Source organism: Mirounga leonina, unplaced genomic scaffold, assembly GCF_011800145.1.
Source record: "Mirounga leonina isolate KUSES-001 unplaced genomic scaffold, KU_Mleo_1.0 Mir_127, whole genome shotgun sequence".
NCBI classification, from domain to species: Eukaryota; Metazoa; Chordata; class Mammalia; order Carnivora; family Phocidae; genus Mirounga; species Mirounga leonina.
Genome location: NW_023270316.1, coordinates 33779023 through 33797230, shown reverse-complemented (window position 1 = coordinate 33797230; position 18208 = coordinate 33779023). Strand labels below are relative to the sequence as shown.

At 35.4% G+C, this 18208-nt stretch overlaps 1 protein-coding gene across 1 annotated transcript in view; it reads left to right on the top strand.

Moving 5' to 3' along the window:
- PIBF1 (progesterone immunomodulatory binding factor 1) overlaps positions 1–18208 on the top strand; it is a 212822-nt gene that overhangs the window by 63049 nt on the left and 131565 nt on the right. The window contains exon 10 of the mRNA XM_035003244.1: positions 5446–5544. Coding sequence (XP_034859135.1) covers positions 5446–5544 — 99 coding nt within the window. The remainder of the gene's footprint in view (positions 1–5445; positions 5545–18208) is intronic.

The following is an 18208-nucleotide window of genomic DNA, read 5'->3' as shown; positions in this document are numbered from 1 at the left end:
CTCTGAAAATGCATAGTTTCTCCCAAGAAATTATGTTACATAAAATTTCCACTTTGCCTTTTTTGCTATGTCCTATTCATTCATTTTCAACAACTATGTTAATTAAAGGAACAATTATTGGTGATTTGATTATAAACAGTAGATAATCCACTTGCAATCCTTCTTGTTCATGCCATCTTAAAAACAAAGGCATCAGATATGGAAATGAGCGGTTTTATATGTTGTCTGGGAGAATAATCTAGAGGTAGAAGTGATTAATTCAAACATTTTCCCTATAAATAAGCTTGTCATATAAAGAGCCTGTTTCAGTCCCTTTTTGTTGCAACTGGAAAAGATGTATTCACTTTTATTACCCAAAAATATTTTTACATGGAGGCAGAAGGAGGATGGATTGCTTAGTTGTGCCTCCTGAGCTCTTCTGACAATCATGGTTTTTCACTATTTACTCTTGGTCAATTTCAAGTTTTGAGTTGTTAGTGATGTTTATCCAGGCTAAGCATGCCTTTGGCATTCCCAAACTCTGATTTGTTCCTACTAGAATTTCAAAGGTTCCCAAGGTTTTTCTCATTCTTCCATCATTTTTCTTGCCTCTTTTCAGGTATAAATTTAGATTTGGCTTATTGATACCATGAAATTTATCTTCTAGTCATAGGAAGATACATTCCATGTACAGAAATCTATTGTTACGTTTTGTACTGAGGCTTCAGGTTTTGGTTGTCAGATACTTCTGGCTAAACTTTATGTACATGAAGTTATCTCTGCACAGATTCATTAGTTTGCATATGAAATACATCTATTATAATATTGAAATCCTTTTATTTAGAGAAATAAAACTTAAGTTTCTTGTTTGGATGTTGTAATTTATTTATTTATTTATTTATTTATTTATTTTTAATTTATTTATTTGGCAGAGAGATAGCACAAGTAGGCAGAGCGGCAGGCAGAGGGAAAGGGAGAAGCAGGCTCTCCGCTGAGCAGGGAGCCCGATGCGGGGCTCCATCCCAGGACCCTGGGATCATGACCTGAGGCAAAGGCAGCTGCTTAACTGACTGAGCCGCCCAGGTGCCCCGGATGTTGTAATTTAAATAACAGTATCTCCCAGTTGTTTGTCCCCTTAAGTCCTGGTTTATGCCTATTTCTCTAACATGACTATTAATAACACCCTCTTTCACTCATAAAAATGCCTCAAGTTGAAAAATATGTTATTTGGATACAAGTTATAATATATACTAGGTCACTTTACTTTTGCACTTTACATAGAATTGATCAGATTTCTTTTCCCTTTTCTGCCATCTTTCCTCTCTACTTCCCATGCACAAATACAGGATGGATAGGAGAGAGATGTATGTGTATATGGGGGATGGGGTTTGTAGGAAATGACATTAAAGAATCATGAAAAACAGTTTTGAAATCCAATGTGAGCTTTTTAAAGATTTTATTTATTTGAGAGAGAGAGAGAAAGAACATGAGCTGGGGGAGGAACAGAGGGAGAGGTACAAGCAAACTCAGTGCAGAGCCCAACACAGGGCTTGATCTCACAACCCTGAGATCATGACCTGAACCAAAAATCAAGAGTCAGGCACTTACTTGACTGAGCCACCCAGGTATCCCTCAAATGTTAGCTTTTTAAAAGCATTTTTAAGGATGAAATATTTTAGTTTTATATTTAAAACATAAAATGCTGACCAGTTGGCCAACTCCCAACATCATTCTCTGTTATTATAATTACATTTGATTATATATTCAATTTGGACTTTTAAAACATTAGCTTCATTAGCTTGTACATGGCTGCAGATAGTCTATCAATTTTTCGAGTTCGTCTTTTGAAGAACATTAGAATTCCTGCTGTGCCATAATTGTGTTGTTACATTTTATAATGCATTTAACTTTTAAAAATGGATAATTTATTAGTAATATGGCAGTTAGGGTTTTGTCTGTGGCCGGAATATAATCCATCTATTGTTTTATCTAATGAGTCTTAAGTCTGAAGGAGCATGGCTATAAAAACAATTGAATATATAATATAGTCACAATTCTTTCAAGGCTTATTTTTGATTTAACATTTGTGCTATGAGATTGATGAAGGATAATTGGAGGCACACAGGCAGGGACCTAAGAGGAAACCACCCTTAAAAGGATTTTATACTGCCCTGGAAGGAGCCCTCCACCCTTTCCCATATGACAAAAATCTGACTGGATGACAGGCACAGGGAGGGTTAATCAGATTAAAACAGCCCCACCAACAAGCCCATAAAACCCCTAGACTTAGAAACTCCCATGGCAACCCGCTTGGGTCCCCTCCCTCCTTGGGATCTTTGAGCTATCACTTTGCTATCGCTCAATAAACCTTGCTTTGCTACTCACCACTCTGTCTGGTCTACCTCTTCATTCTTCCAAGCGGCATGACCAAGAACAGCGGGAACTGATGGAGGAAAAAAATCCTGTAACAAGATGGCTACAACAAGTTTTCTCAAGGAGAAAATTGTGAAACAAAAGGAATCTTAAGAAATGCATAGTTTGATGAGGAGCATGGACTCCAGAACCAGATGGTTTGGGCTCCATAGCTTATTTACTTGTAACCTTAGATAAATACTTCTCTGTGTTTCAATCTTCTCCTTTGTAAGATGGAGATAATGATGCAACCTATTTTGTGGGGTTGTTGTGAAAATTAAGTGAATTATTATATGCAAGAGCCTAAAATAGTTCCTAGCACATGACAATCACTCTATATATGTTTGTTATTGCTATTATTGTCAGTGGAATACATTCAGTTTATCTCAGACTTAATTTGAAACCTTAAAGGTCGATTGATAATATGAAAGGAAGTATCTCTATCTTTATGTTAAAAGGAATTGTGCGGCTTCTTGTATGCAGGTTGTGGGTAGAGATGTGGAAGGTATGGTAACTGATAAGGAGGTTAGGTTCACACAGAAATCTTACCAGCAGACATCTGTGAGAGGACCTGAACATGGAAGCCTCAACTTGTAGCACTTTCTCTGATTCATTTTAGTTTTGGGGGGTTTTTTTTTTAATTGCCTTTACTTATTTGTCCTTCACGGTCCAACTTACATATCCTCCCTTCATTCACTCTTATCTCTCTTCCTCCAGTTAAAACATGATCAACTCCTCTTCTTTGTGGCCTTGGAATTTTGTTTATGCCTTAATATAGCACTAATTATAGTTAGCTAGATGATACATATTGTAGCATCATGAATGCACAGGAACCTTCTAATCATACCTCCGCTCACAGGCCCCTGTTTTTAGTTTATTCTGGGTTTCATTTCATTCTCTGTGACTGCTTTTATTTCTAATGCCCATTATTGCCAGAAAGGAAATACAGTTAGGGACTGAAGCTTTTCTACTTACTAAGTAAGCGTAATTGCAGTCTACTTGGAATTTTGCTATTGAAATAACTTATAGAATAATGAAGCTATCTTTGAGAAATGAAAATTACAACCAGTTTGTGATGATTTACTGACTGAAATGTATAGATCATCAAGGAATGAAAAATATATAAATGTTTGATATGCCTAAAGAATTTAATTCTATCTGTAAAACTAAATTTTCATGTTTCAGGGACACCTGGGTGGCTGTCGTTAAGCGTCTGCATTCGGCTCAGGTCATGATCCCAGGGTCCTGGGATCAAGCCCCACATCGGGCTCCCTGCTTGGAGGGAAGCCTGCTTCTCCCTCTCCCACTCCCCCTACTGTGTTCCCTCTCTCGCTATGTCTTTCTCTGTCAAACAAATAAATAAAATCTTAAAAAAAAAATTTTTTTTTCATGTTTCAGTTTGATGATAGAAGGTCATTGCAATCAGGATGATGTCAGAAAATAATGACATGACATTTTGTGATATCTATTTTAAAATGCACTTCCACTTAGATAATAGTATACAAAAGCTATTTTCTTTTTAATAAGTTGTCTGTATTACAGTTTTTTTAAACTATTTTATTTCTGCCTCATAAACCATTTGACTGATGAATCTCCATTGGTTGATATGTTTTAAATTTTAACTTTGTTGTTAGCATCACAGTGTAAAAGATGACATTTCATACTGGCACAGCAAGTAAGCATTCCTATCCAATAGTTATTACATAGATTTATTCAAACGATGTGGGGTTTCATGACTTTCTACTGACATTCTCCATGAATAATAAACACAAAATTCTAATACCCAATCCAATTCTTTATGGGAGATGTGGTGATATGATATAAAAAACATTTGCTTTGCAGTAAAGACATAGCTGGGCTCAAATTATGGCTTTAACATGGGCTGTGACTTTGAACTAGGTACTTAAGCTCTTGATCTTCGGTTTACTCCACTATAAAACAGGTTGGAAAATACAACATAAGGGATTTGTAGAAATTAGGTGAGCAAAATCATTTATGTTGCACTCTACGTTTATTTATAACTATGTTAGAGAAGAGGATTTTTAAAAAATTAAGTGGCTCTCTGAAAGAAGCTTCCTGTTGGTATTTTTCTTGACCCAGACTTCCGCTTTGATTCAAAAAACAAATGAGATTTGATCTTTAAAGGCTCATATCTTGTTGTGGCACTCTTGTTACCTTCTGCCTTTTTTGGACATTACCCTTAACTGTCACTAAATGTATCTTTCTCTCAGTTTCAGTTCCTGCTGTCATCAGTACTGTAAGTGGATGACTTACCTAATACTCTGGCTCCATACTTTCTTGAGCCCTACATGAATATTGACCTTTATCTCATCTCTCCTTCACTTAGCTACTTTACTGGTCACACCCTTGATTTTGGTATCAACTAAAATGATGTCACTGAAAGTACTATTCTACCTCCACATCATTAGCCTTTAACAGCAATCTCTAGTCTTCCACCCTGCTTGTACACTACTTAAATTTATCTGTTTGTCAGCTTATCAGGACTTCATGTCCTTTGCCCCTTCTATTTTGTCAGCCCTGAGTTCTTGAGTTCTCTTCTTTTCCATTCCTCTGTGAGATCCCAAGGGCCATCACTTCAAGTTGCTCATATCCCAGACTTTGTTCCCATTTTGATACTTGTGATCTCTATATTATACTTTTCATTTAAAATGTTTTCGAGAACATTTATTAACTTCTCAAGACCTCGGTTTTCTTCTGGATACTGTGTAATCATACCTACTTCACTAGATTATGGTAAGGATGAAACAAGTTACTGTATATATAAACTGTTGAGCCTACCTTCAACCCATGTGGAGATAAGTTATAGAGAAAGATAGTGTGACATTTAGCGATAGACCGTGTTTGCACCTACATTACTGTGCTGCCACGGAAACACCCAGCCAGGTAAATTCACATAACATACACCGTGGGTCACCAACCTCCAGTGGGTCCTTAAGATTGTCAGATAGTCCAATTCTAAGCAAACACATTTATGAAACTTTAAAAGATAGATACTTTGTATTTGGAATAATTGAGTACATGTTTAAATTTTAGAAATCTCCGAGAAGCGAGGGACAATGCTGTGGCTGAAAAGGACCGAGCAGTGATGGCTGAAAGGGATGCTTTAGAAAAACATGATCAGCTCTTAGACAGGTAAGCATTCCAAAAATCTGGAAATGCTAAAAACTCTTTTGATTTTTGTTGCTGTAACTTTTTCTTTTAGAAAAAATATTTTTAATAGAAGTATAATTCAATTCAGTTACATGCATAATTTTTGTAATATGTAATTATTGCATATACTAAAGCAAGATATAGCACAGTGCAGTCACCCTACAGAGTTTCCTTATATGCCTTTTATCCATCTCAACCACTACTCCTCAAGAGGCAAACACTTTCTCATTACTGTCACCAGAGCTTAGTTTTGCTCGTACTGGATTAAAAATAAATGGAATTGTACAGTATGTACTCTTTGGTGTCTAGCTTCTTTCACTCAACATTATATTTTCATCCATTTTGTTGTTATATCAGTAGTTCATTTCTTAGTGTTGCTGGGTATGAATATACCACAAGTTTTGTTTATTCCTTCATCTATATCAGTGGACATTTAGGTTGTTTCCATTTTGGAGCTATCATGAATGAAGCTGCTATGAACTTTCTTATAAAGTCTTTTTTGGGTATATGTTTTTTATTTATGTTGGATAAATTTTTCTCTAGGAGTGGAATTGCTAATCATAAAGTAGAAGGAGTTTTACTTTAAAAGAACTTACTGAACTTGAGTCCAAAGTGTTTATACCATTATGTGCTCCCCAGTTCATTTCTTAAAAACCTATATGTTCTGGTTCATGTGTGTTGGAGGAAGGGGAAGAGAGAAAATTATTTGTCTTTAATTTATCAATAGAAAACTGTTTTTATTTTTAGTAGCCTAGCTCATAGGAAAATCACTGATGAGTATTAAGGTAAATGCTATTGAACACCCTAGATTTTCAGTGGTTTGACTACATTCAGAGTAAACAGAATCGTTACCTTTTTTTTTTTAACTTTTATTTTGAAAATAATTTCAGACAGAAAAATTGCTAAACCAGTACATCAGGTTTCCATATACCTTTCACAAACTGATAAACTTTGAAAATAACTCAGTGGAGCTTTTAATTATTAAATGAAGACTTGCATATTCATTTGTGATTTAAGCAATACCTGACACTAAAAATTGAGGTAAGTCTTCATATATTTAACCTATTACCGAAATGTCTTAGAAATGGCTCAAATTGTTATACTTGTGAATTGACATCAACTTTATAAACTTGGTACATTAATAAAAATAATATTAGAGAAGTCTCTTCTGTAATATGAAAGTATATCTAAGTCCAAACGTTTTAATATAAAATAAATTTATAAATCAGCTGTTCTTATTGGAGTGCTGTTATAACCTACCATAAAATCTTTTATTATGTATAACCTTTCCATTTATAAAACTATATGGTGTACGCAAAAGATTTCTTTGGCCTTTTGTTGATGTTGTTTTTTAATGTGATGTATTTAGGAAGGGCTCTAGAATAATATTTATGGACAAACTAACAAACTTTAAAAGAAAGTGCAAGATTTTAGGTAGTACACCAGAACTATTATATTTGGGCAGAATTTCATAACTTACTAGCCTTGGTAGTTTTTGTGAATTTGGAGAAAAGACAATAGTAAATCTGACCTTAAAATTGGCTGTTTAATATTTATACTCATATCTGTTATGTCCTAAACTCTGGCACTTTAAAATCCTTCTTAATCTTACTGTCCATATACTAGCAACTGGTATTTATCCTAAAGGCCATGGGATGCTTTAGTACTTAAAGGGATCTTTTGAATTATTGAGAATTTAATGTTTGTAAAGCATGTAGAACAGTGTCTTACACATAAATAGTAATATAAAAAAGTTTGTTATTATTATAAAGTAATTGTTCAGTTAGTTCTGTTTACTAACTGAACTTTTGATATTTAAAAGTTGATCTTTCAAAATCATTTTCCAGTAGAATTTTGAATAAACTGGAACAGCTCATTTTTTTCATTAGGGTTTAATTGATATACAATATTAGTTTCAGGTGTACTACATAGTGATTCAGTACTTACACACATTACAAAATGATCACTACAATAAGTCTAGTTACCATCTGTCACCATGTAAAGTTGTTGTTGTTTTTTTAAAGATTTTATTTATTTATTTGACAGAGAGAGAGAGATAGCGAGAGCACGAACACGAGCAGGGGGAGTGGGAGAGGGAGAAGCAGGCCTCCTGCAGAGCAGGGAGCCCAATGCGGGGCTCGATCCCAGGACCCTGGGATCATGACCTGAGCCGAAGGCAGACGCTTAACGACTGAGCCACCCAGGCGCCCCACCATGTAAAGTTTTTAAAATGTTATTGACTGTATTCCTTATGCTGTACATTACATCCCCATGTATTATTTATTTTATAACTAGAAGATTGTACCTCTTAATCCCCCTCACCTATTTCCTCCATCCCTCTACCCTCCCTCTGCACTGGCAACCATCAGTGTATTTGAGTCTGTTTCTGCTTTTTGTTTGTTCATTTGTTTTGCTTCTTAAATTCCACATATAAGTGAAATCATAAGGTATTTGTCTTTCTCTGATTTATTTCACTTACCGTAATAACGCTGTAGGTCAGGGCACCTGGGTGGCTCAGTCGGTTAAGCATCTGCCTTCAGCTCATGTCATGATCCCAGGGTCCTGGGATCGAGTCCTGCATCGGGCTCCTTGCTCAGCAGGGAGTCTGCTTCTCCCTCCACTTGCTCCTCTGCCTACTTGTGCTCTCTCTCTCTGTCAAATAAATAAAATCTTAAAAAAAAAAATATGCTCTAGGTCTATCCATGTTGTCATAAATAGCAAGATTTTATTCTTTCTTAGAACTAATATTCTGGTGTACGTGTATACACATATCTACATACGTTTACACACATACATACACACCACATCTTCTTTATCCATTCATCTATCTATGGACGCTTGGGTTGCTTCGATATTTTGACTGTTGTAAATGATGCTGTGATGAGCATAGGAGTGCTTGTATATTTTCAAATTAGTGCTTTTGTTTTCTATGGCTAAATAACCAGAAGTGGAATTGTTGGATTATATGGTCATTCTATTTTTAATTTTTTAAAGGAACCTCCAAACTATTTTCCATAGTTGCTATATCAGTTTACATTCCTACCAACAGTGCACAAGGGTTCCCTTTCTCTACATCCTCACCAACATTTGTTATTTCTTGTCTTTTCAATAGTAGCCATTCTGACAGCTGTTAGGTGATACCTATTGGTGGTTTTGATTTGCATTTCCCTGATGATTAGTGATGTTGAACATTTTTTCATGTGCCTGTTGGCCATCTATATGTCTTTGGAAAAATGTTATTTCAGGTCCTCTGCCCTTTAATCAGATTGTTTCCTTAATATTGAGTTGTATGAGATCTTTTTATATGTAGATATTAACCTCTAATTATATATGTCATCTGCAAATATCTCTCCCATTCAGTATGTTGCCTTTTTGTTTTGTTGGTGATTTTCTTTGCTGTGTAAAAACTTTTTAGTTTGTTGTAGTCCCATTTGTTTATTTTTGCTGCTGTGTCCTTGTCTGAGGGGACGGATCCAAAAAGGGCTAAGATCAATGTCAAAGAACTAACTGCCTATGTTTTCTTCTAGGAGTTACGGTTTTGGGTCTTACATTTAGGTCTTTAATCTGTTTTAAGTTTATTTTTGTGTATGGTGTAAGAAAGCAATCCAGTTTCATTCTTTTGTATGTGGCTTACCAGTTTTCCCAATACCATTTACTAAGAGACTTTTTTTCCCGTTATATATCCTTGCTTTCTTTGTCATAGATTAATTGACCATATACGCATGGGTTTATTTCTGGGCTCTCTAGTCTGTTCCATTGACCTATGTCTGTTTCTGTGCCAGTGCAATACTGTTTGATTACTTTAGGTTTATGGTATAGTTTGAAATATGGTTGTGATAATTCCAGCTTTGTTCTTCTTTCTCAAGATTGCTTGGGTATTCAGGGTCTTTTGTGGTTCCATACAAATTTTAGTATTATTTGTTCTAGTTCTGTGAAAAATGCCCTTGATATTTTGATAGGGATTGCATTGAATTTGTAGATTGCCTTTAAGTAGTATGGACATTTTACCAACATTAATTCTTCTAATTCGTGAACACTGTATATCTTTCCACTTATTTGTTTTCAGTTTCTTTCATAAATGTGTTACAATTTTCAGTGTACAGGTCTTTAACCCCTTGGTTAAATTTATTCCTAGATGTTTTATTCTTTATGATGCAATTGTAGATAGTTTTCTTAATTTCTCCTTCTGATAGTTTATTAGTGTACAGAAATGCAACAAATTTATGTATATTAATGTTGTATCCTGCAGGTTTACTGAATTCATTTATTAGTTGTGATAGTTTGGTGGAGTCTTTAGGGTTTTCTCTATATAGTATCACATCACCTGCAAATAGTGACAGTTTTATTTCTTCCCTTCCAGTATGGATGCCTTTTATTTCTTTTTCAGTCTAATTGCTCTAGCTAGGACTTCTAGTACTGTGTTGGATAAAAGTGTGAGAGTGAACATCCTTGTCTTGATCTTAGAGAAAATGTTTTTAGCTTTTCACCATTGAGTACATTAGCTGTGAGTTTGTCATATATAGCCTTTATTATATTGAGGTACGTTACTTCTATACTCAACTCTGTTGGGAGTTTTTATCATAAATGGATGTTGAATTTTGTTGAATGCTTTTTCTGTAACTGTCAGGATCATATGATTTTTATTCTTCATTTTGTTGTTGTAGTATATCATGTTGATTGATTTGTGGATGTTGAACCATCTTTGTATCCCTGGAATAAATCCTTGCTTGTGGTGTATGATCCTTTTAATGTCTTGTTGAATTTGGTGTGCTAATATTTTTTGAGGATTTTTGCATCTGTGTTCATCAGGGATATTGACCTATAATTTTCTTCTTCTGTGGTGTCTTTGTCTGGTTTTGGTATCAGGTTAGTACTGCCCTCATAAAATGAGTTTGGGAACATCCTTCCTCTTCAATTTCCTGGAATAATTTGAGAAGGATAGGTATTAACTCTTTTAAATGTTTGGTAGAATTTACCTAAGGAGCCATCTGGCCCTGGACTTTTGTTAGGAGTTTCTTTTATTACTAATTCAGTTTCATTACTAGTAAGTAATTGGTCTATTCAGATTTTCTATTTCATCATGATTTAATCTTGAAAATTGTATGTTTTTAGGAATTTACCCACTTCTTGGTTGTCCAATTTGTTAGTGTATAATTGTTCATAGTAGTCTCGTGATCCTTTGTATTTCTGTGGTATTGGTTGTAATTTCTCTTTCATTTTTTATTTTATTTATTTGGACCTTCTCTCTGTTTCTGGATGAGTCTGCCTAAAGGTTTATCCATTTTGTTTATCTTTTTAGAAGAACCAGCTCTTAATTTCATTGATTTCTTTTTCTTTTTCTTTTTTTTTGGGGGGGGGTCTCTTTCATTTATTTTCACTCTGATCTTTATTATTTACTTCCTTCTTGAACTTTGGGCTTTGTTTTGTTCTTATTTTTCTGGTTCATTTAAGTGTAAAGTTAGATTGTTTATTTGAGATTTTTATTGTTTCTTGAGGTAAGCCTATATTGATATAAACTTCCCTCTTAGAACTGCTTTTGCTGGGACGGCTGGGTGGCTCAGTTGTTAAGCATCTGCCTTTGGCTCAGGTCATGATCGCAGGGTCCTGGGATCGAGCCCCACATCGGGCTCCCTGCTCCGCGGGAAGCCTGCTCCTCCCTCTCCCACTCCCCCTGCTTGTGTGCCTGCTCTCGCTCGCGCTCTCTCTCTGTCAAATAAATAAATAAAATCTTTAAAAAAAAAAAAAGAACTGCTTTTGCTGTATCCTGTAGGTTTTGGGACATTGTTTTTCCATTTTCATTTGTCTCAAGGCATTTTTTTTATCTTCTCTTTGATTTCTTTGTTGACCCTTTGGTTCCTTAATAGCATGTGTTTAGTTTCCACATGTATGTGGGGTTTTTTTGTTTTTTTTTTTCAGTTTTCTTCCTGTAACTGATTTTCAGTTTTGTAAAGTCCATCTGGTCTAGTATATTATTTAAGGCAAGGCTAGTATTTCCTTGCTGATTTACTCTATGGATGACTTATTCATTGATAGTATTAAAGTCTTCCACTATTACTGTGTTGCTGTCAATTTCCCCCTTTACATCTGTTAATATTTATATTTAGATGCCTCCCATATAGGGTGCATAAATATTTACAAATGTTATATTCCCTTGTTGGACTGACCCTTTGATCCTTGTGATTCTCTTCTTTGTCTTTGTTACAGTTTGTTTTACAGTCTATTTTGTCTGATAGAAGTATTGCTACTCCAGCTTTTGTTTTCATTTGTATGGTATATCTTTTTCTATCCCTTCACTTTCAGTCTTGTGTATCTTTAGATTTGAAGTGAGTCTCATATAGGCAGTGTGTAGATGGGTCTTGATTTGTTTGGTTTTTTGTTTTGTTTTGTTTCCATTAGCCACCCTGTGTCTTTTGATTCGAGAACTAGGTCCATTTACATTTAAAGCAGTTGTTAGTAAGTATTCACTTATACCATTTTGTTCATTGTTTTCTGATTATTTTTATAGTTTCTCTCCATTTCTTTCTTCTTTTCTTGCTCTTTTTCTTTTATGGTGTGATGCCTTTGTTTGGTATCATGTTTGTATTCCTTTCACTTTATTTTCCTTGTATCTATTACAGGGTTTGGTTTGAGGTTACCATCTCTCTCTCTCTACATATATTTATAACAGTCTGTTTTAAGTCAATGGCCGCTTAGGTTCAAATGCATTCTAAAAGCATATTTTTACTCTGCCCCCTACCACATTTTATATTTTAATGTCATATTTTACATCTTTTTATTTTGTATATTCTTCAGCTAATTATTGTAGTTATACTTGATTTTATTTCTTCTTCTTAACCTTCATATTAGCCTTATAACTGGTTAATCTACTATCTTTATAATTACCTTTATTAGTGAGATTTTTTTCTTTCATATATTTTCTTATTTCTAGTTATGGTCTTTTCTTCTCTGCTTAAAGAAGTCTGAATCTTCAACATTTCTTATAAGGCTGATTAAATGGTGGGGAATTCCTTTAGATTTCCTTGTCTGGAAAACTTTTTCTCTCTCCTTCAATTCTGAATGATAACCTTACTGGGTGGAGTATTCTTCATTGTAAGTTTTTTCCTTCCAACACTTTGAATATATCATGCCACTCTCTTCTGGCCTGCAAAGTTTCTGCTGAAAAATCAGCTGATAGTCTTTTGGAGGTTCCCTTGTATGTAACTAGTTGTTTTTCTCTTGCTGCTTTTAAGATTATCTCCTTATCTAATTTTTGACGTTTTAATTATAATGTGTCTTGGTGTGGATCTCTTTGGGTTCATCTTGTTTTGGACTCTCTGTGCTTCATGGACTTGGGTATTTGTTTCCTTCATCAGGTTAGAAAAGTTTTCAGACATTATTTCTTCAAATAAGCTTTCTGCACCTTTCTCTCTCTTTTCTCCTTCTGGGACCCCTATAATGCGAACATTAGTACACTTGATTTTGTCCCAGAGGTCCCTTTAACTATTCCCATTTATTTTATTTTATTTATTTTTTTTTTTTTCTGATGGGGTAATTTGCACCACTAGTCTTCTATTTTTCCTTATCATCTAATCTGCTGTTGATTCCCTCTTCTGTTTTTCATTGGAAAACTAGGTCCATTTACATTTAGAGCAATTGTTAGTAGGTAGGCACATACTGCCATTTTGTTCATTGTTTTCTGGTTGTTTTTATATATACCAGCTCTGGTTGGTATATTCTTATGTTTTCTCTTTGTTAAAGTTCACCCTGTGTTCATCTATTCTTCTCCCAAGTTTGCTGATCCTCTTTATGACCATTACTTTGAACCCTTTACCAGGTAGATTATTTATCTCTGTTTCATTAAGGTCTTTTTCTGAGTTTTTGTCTTGTTTTTTCATTTGGAATTATGTTATTCTGTCTCCTCATTTTGCCTGATTTTTTGTGTTTGTTTCTATGTATTAGGCAAATTGGCTACCTCTCCTTGTCTTCAGGGAGTAACTTTGTGTAGATGTCCCCTGGGGCCCAGAACTGCAGTCTCCCCGCTGCCACCAGGCCAAGTGCAGAGTGCACCCATCTGTTGTGGCACAACAACAGCTGGAAGAATCCCCCTGCAAAGGCTTATAATATTCCTGGATGAAGTTAAAAAAAGGATTCTTGATGTCCCTGCAATTTAATTCTTAATTAATCTATAAATTCAGTGTAATTCATGTCAAAAATTTCAAAAGCCTTTTTAGTGAAACTTGACAAAATGGCTAAGATTCTTTTTCAGAATTGTTATGGCTATTCTTGTTCCTGCCTATTCTTGTACCTTCATTTTTCCATGTGAATTTTTATAGTTATATTTTTTACATTGTACCTTTCATCCATCCAAAGTTCATTTGTGGGTATGGTGTAGATAGAGAACTACTTTGTTTTTTCATGAAAATGTTAGTTTTCTTAAGTTAAACTATACATTTGATGGGATCCAAGTAGAAATATCAGCAGGTTGTTTTTTTGTTTGTTTGTTTTAAGTCTAGATTCTAACTTCCTCTTGTGTTGGTTGGTGTTAGAATAAGCACAGGTTTTTTGGGATCTTGATAAGGGAAAGTAGGTTAGGCATGCATTTGGATTAAGTGCTTTACAGTCATTTCTGTTTATAGTAAAATAATTGCTAGCCATTTCTTACTAGTGGTGACTTCCAGGACTACTCCTGTTGTCTATCCAACCCCCATAAGTGATGAGAACCAGGAATATGTCTTAGGTACCCATTACTGGAATGAGGCATTGTTGCCTTCTTTCTTTGTGGAGGATATGCAAGATGCAATAATAACTTATTTTGGAGGAGATTCCCTGGCATTTGTCAGACATTGGGTTACATATGTGATGGGTTCCTGAATCTTCATAGATTTTTTTTCTTCCAGCTTTATTGAAGTATAGCTGACAAATGAAACTGTAAGATATTGAAAGTATACAAACTGATGGTTTATTATAGGTATACATTATGGAAAGATTCCCCCCCATCAAGTTAATTAATACCTTTCTCACCTTACATGTTACCATTTTCTTTCTTTTGGGGAGTTCTTTTTTTTTTTTTTTTTTTTAAGATTTTATTTATTTATTTGACAGAGAGAGAGAGATAGTGAAAGCAGGAACACAAGCAGGGGGAGTGGGAGAGGGAGAAGCAGGCTTCCCGCCGAGCAGGGAGCCCGAATTGGGGCTCTATCTCAGGACCCCAGGATCATGACTTGAGCCGAAGGCAGACGCTTAACAACTGAGCCACCCAGGCGCCCCTTAGTGAGATTTTTTAAGTCTTACTCTCAGCAACATTCAATTACACAATATAGTGTTAGCAACTATAGTCACCACATTATACATTAGATCCTCAGACTTTATTAATCTTACAGCAAGCTTTTTTAAAACAGACATACTAAATCTAGGGTTTATGTGGAAAAATTAAATAAATGAGTTTCTGAATAAGAACCTACAAATTTTATCTAATCACTGTGGTAACCAGCTAGGTGAAAAGGAAACTTTGGACCCATTTCTCACATTTTAACAGGGTAAATTCCAAATAGATGAGAAATTTAAATGAAAATAAAGTAGTAGAGAAACTATAGGAGAATATTTTCATAAGCTTGGAAAGAAGAAGTCTTTTGAAACTCAAAAGTTGTAAAAGTAAGAATTAATAAATGTGACTACCTACAAATGAAAAATGTTGATGTGGCATTACCACCGTAAAGAAAGTCAAAAGAAATGCAATCTGTGAAAAGGATTTGCATCTCCTATCACAGTCATGTAACTAATTTCCTTCTAAGAAGACCCTCTTTCAAGTCAATAATAAGTGAAAATTAGTTTCACATTAAAAGTACACTGATTTTTCTGAAAAAACTTTGGTTTTTTTTTCATCACTTTCTGTGGATATGGAAAAACTGGGAATCTTATACATTGTTAGCAGGATTTTTTTTTTTTTTTTTTAGGTTTTTATTTATTTGCTTGAGGGTGAGTGAGACAGCCAGAAGGAGTGAGAGAGAGAGAGAGAGCACAGAGGGAGAGGGAGAAGCAGACTCCCCACTGAGCACAGAGCTCAACATGGGGCTCGATCTCAGGACCCTGAGATCAGGATCTGAGCTGAATGCATACACTTAGCTGACCGAGCCACCCAGGCACCCCTGTTAGCGGGATTTTAAGGTGCTACAACTCCTAGGGAGAGCTTTAATAACACCAATCAAAAATACAAATGCACATTGGTCTGGATCCAGGAGTTCACTTCTAGTACATTATCCTGCAAATATTCTTGCTGGCTACAAAACTACATATATACCAACTTATTCTCTTTTTTTATTTAAATTCAATTAATTAACATATAATGTATTATTAGTTTTAGATGTAGAGTTCAGTGATTCATCAGTCTTATAAAATACCCAGTGCTCATTACATCACGTGCCCTCCTTAATGTCCATCACCTTATTACTCAATCCCCCCACACACCTCCCATCCAGCAACCCTCAGTTTGTTTCCTGACATTAAGAGTCTCTTATGGTCTATCTCCCTCTCTGCTTTCATCTTGTTTTATTTTTCCCTCTCTTCCTCTATGAGCCTCTGTTTTGTTTCTTAAATTCCAGATATGAGTGAGATATATAATTGTCTTTCTCTGATTGACTTATTTCGCTTAGCATAATACCCTCTAGCTCCATCCACGTCATTGCAAATGGCAAGATTTCTTTTTTTTTTTTTTTTTTTGATGGCTGAGTGGTATTCCATTGTGTATATATATATACCACATCTTGTTTATCCATTCATCTGTCGATGGACATCTGGACTCTTTCCATAGTTTGGCTATTGTGGACATTGCCATTATAAACATTGGAGTGAGGTGCCCCTTCAGATCACTACATTTGAATCCTTTGGGCAGATACCTCGTAGTGCAATTGCTGCGTCGTAGGGTAGCTCTATTTTCAACTTTTTGAGGAACCTCCATACTGTTTTCCAGAGTGGCTGCATCAGTTTGCATTCCCACCAACAGTGTAACAGGATTCCCCTTTCTCTGCATCCTCGCCAACATGTCGTTTTCTGACTTGTTAATTTTAGTCATTCTGACCAGTATGAGGTGGTATGTCATTGTGTATTTCCCTGATGCCAAGTGATGTTGAGCATTTTTTCATGTGTCTGTTAGCCATTTGTATGTCTTCTTTGGAGCAATGTCTGTTCATGTCTTCTGCCCATTTCTTTACTGGATTATTTCTTCTTTGGGTGTTGAGTTTGATAAGTTCTTTATAGACTTTGGATACTATGTTGAACAACAGTGGTGATAGTGGACATCCCTGCCATGTTCCTGACCTTAGGGGAAAAACTCTCAGTCTTTACCCATTGAGAATGATATTCGCTGTGGGTTTTTCATATATGGCTTTTATGATATTGGGGTATGTTCCCTCTATCCCTACACTGTGAAGAGTTTTAATCAAGGAAGGATGCTGTACTTTGTCAGATGCTTTCTCTGCATCTATTGAGAGAATCATATGGTTCTTGTCCTTTCTTTTATTAATGTAGTGTTTCACATTGATTGATTTGCAGGTGTTGAACCACCCTTGCAGCCCAGGAATAAATCCCACTTGGTGGTGGTGAATAATCCTTTTAATATACTGTTAGATCCTATTGGCTAGTATTTTGGTGAGAATTTTTGCATCTATGTTCATCAGGGATATTGGTCTCCTCGTCTGGTTTTGGGATCAAGGTAATGCTGGCCTCATGGAAAGAGTTTGGAAGTTTTCCTTCCATTTCTATTTTTTGAAACAGCTTCAGAAGAATAGGTATTAATTCTTGGTAGAATTCCCCTGGGAAGCCATCTGGCCCTGGACTCTTGTTTGTTGGGAGATTTTTGATTACTGCTTCAATTTCCATGCTGGTTATGGGTGTGTTCAGGTTTTCTGTTTCTTCCTGGCTCAGTTTTGGTAGTTATACGTCTCTAGGAATGCATCCATTTTTCCAGATTGCCTAATTTGTTGGCATATACTTGCTTATAATATATTCTTATAATTGTTTGTATTTCTTCAGTGTTGGTTGTGATCTATTTCATTCATGATTTTATTTATTTGGGTCCTTTCTCTCTTCTTTTTTAAAAGTCTGGCCAAGAGTTTATCAATCTTGTTAATTCTTTCAAAGAACCAGCTCCTAATTTCGTTGATCTGTTCTATTGTTCTTTTTGTTTCTGTTTCATTGATTTTGGCTCTGATCTTTATTATTTCTCTTTTCCTGCTGGGCCTAGGCTTTATTTGCTGTTCTTTCTCTAACTCCTTTAGGTATAGGGTTAGGTTGTATATTTGAGATCTTTCTTGTTTCTTGAGAGAAAGGCTTGTATTGCCATAAACTTCCCTCTTAGGACTGCCTTTGTTGCATCCCAAAGGTTTTGAACAGTTGTGTTTTCATTTTCATTTGTTTCCATGAATTTTTTTCTTTAGTTTCCTGGTTGATCCATTCATTCTTTAGTAGAATATTCTTTAGCCTCCATGTATTTGAGTTCTTTTCCAAATTTCCTGTTGTGATTGAGTTACAGTTTCAAAACATTGTGGTCTGAAAATATGCTGGGAATGATCCCAATCTTTTGGTACCGGTTGTGACCTGATTTGCGACCCAATATGTGATCTCTTCTGGAGAATTTTCTATGTGCACTCGAGAAGAATGTGTATTGTTGCTT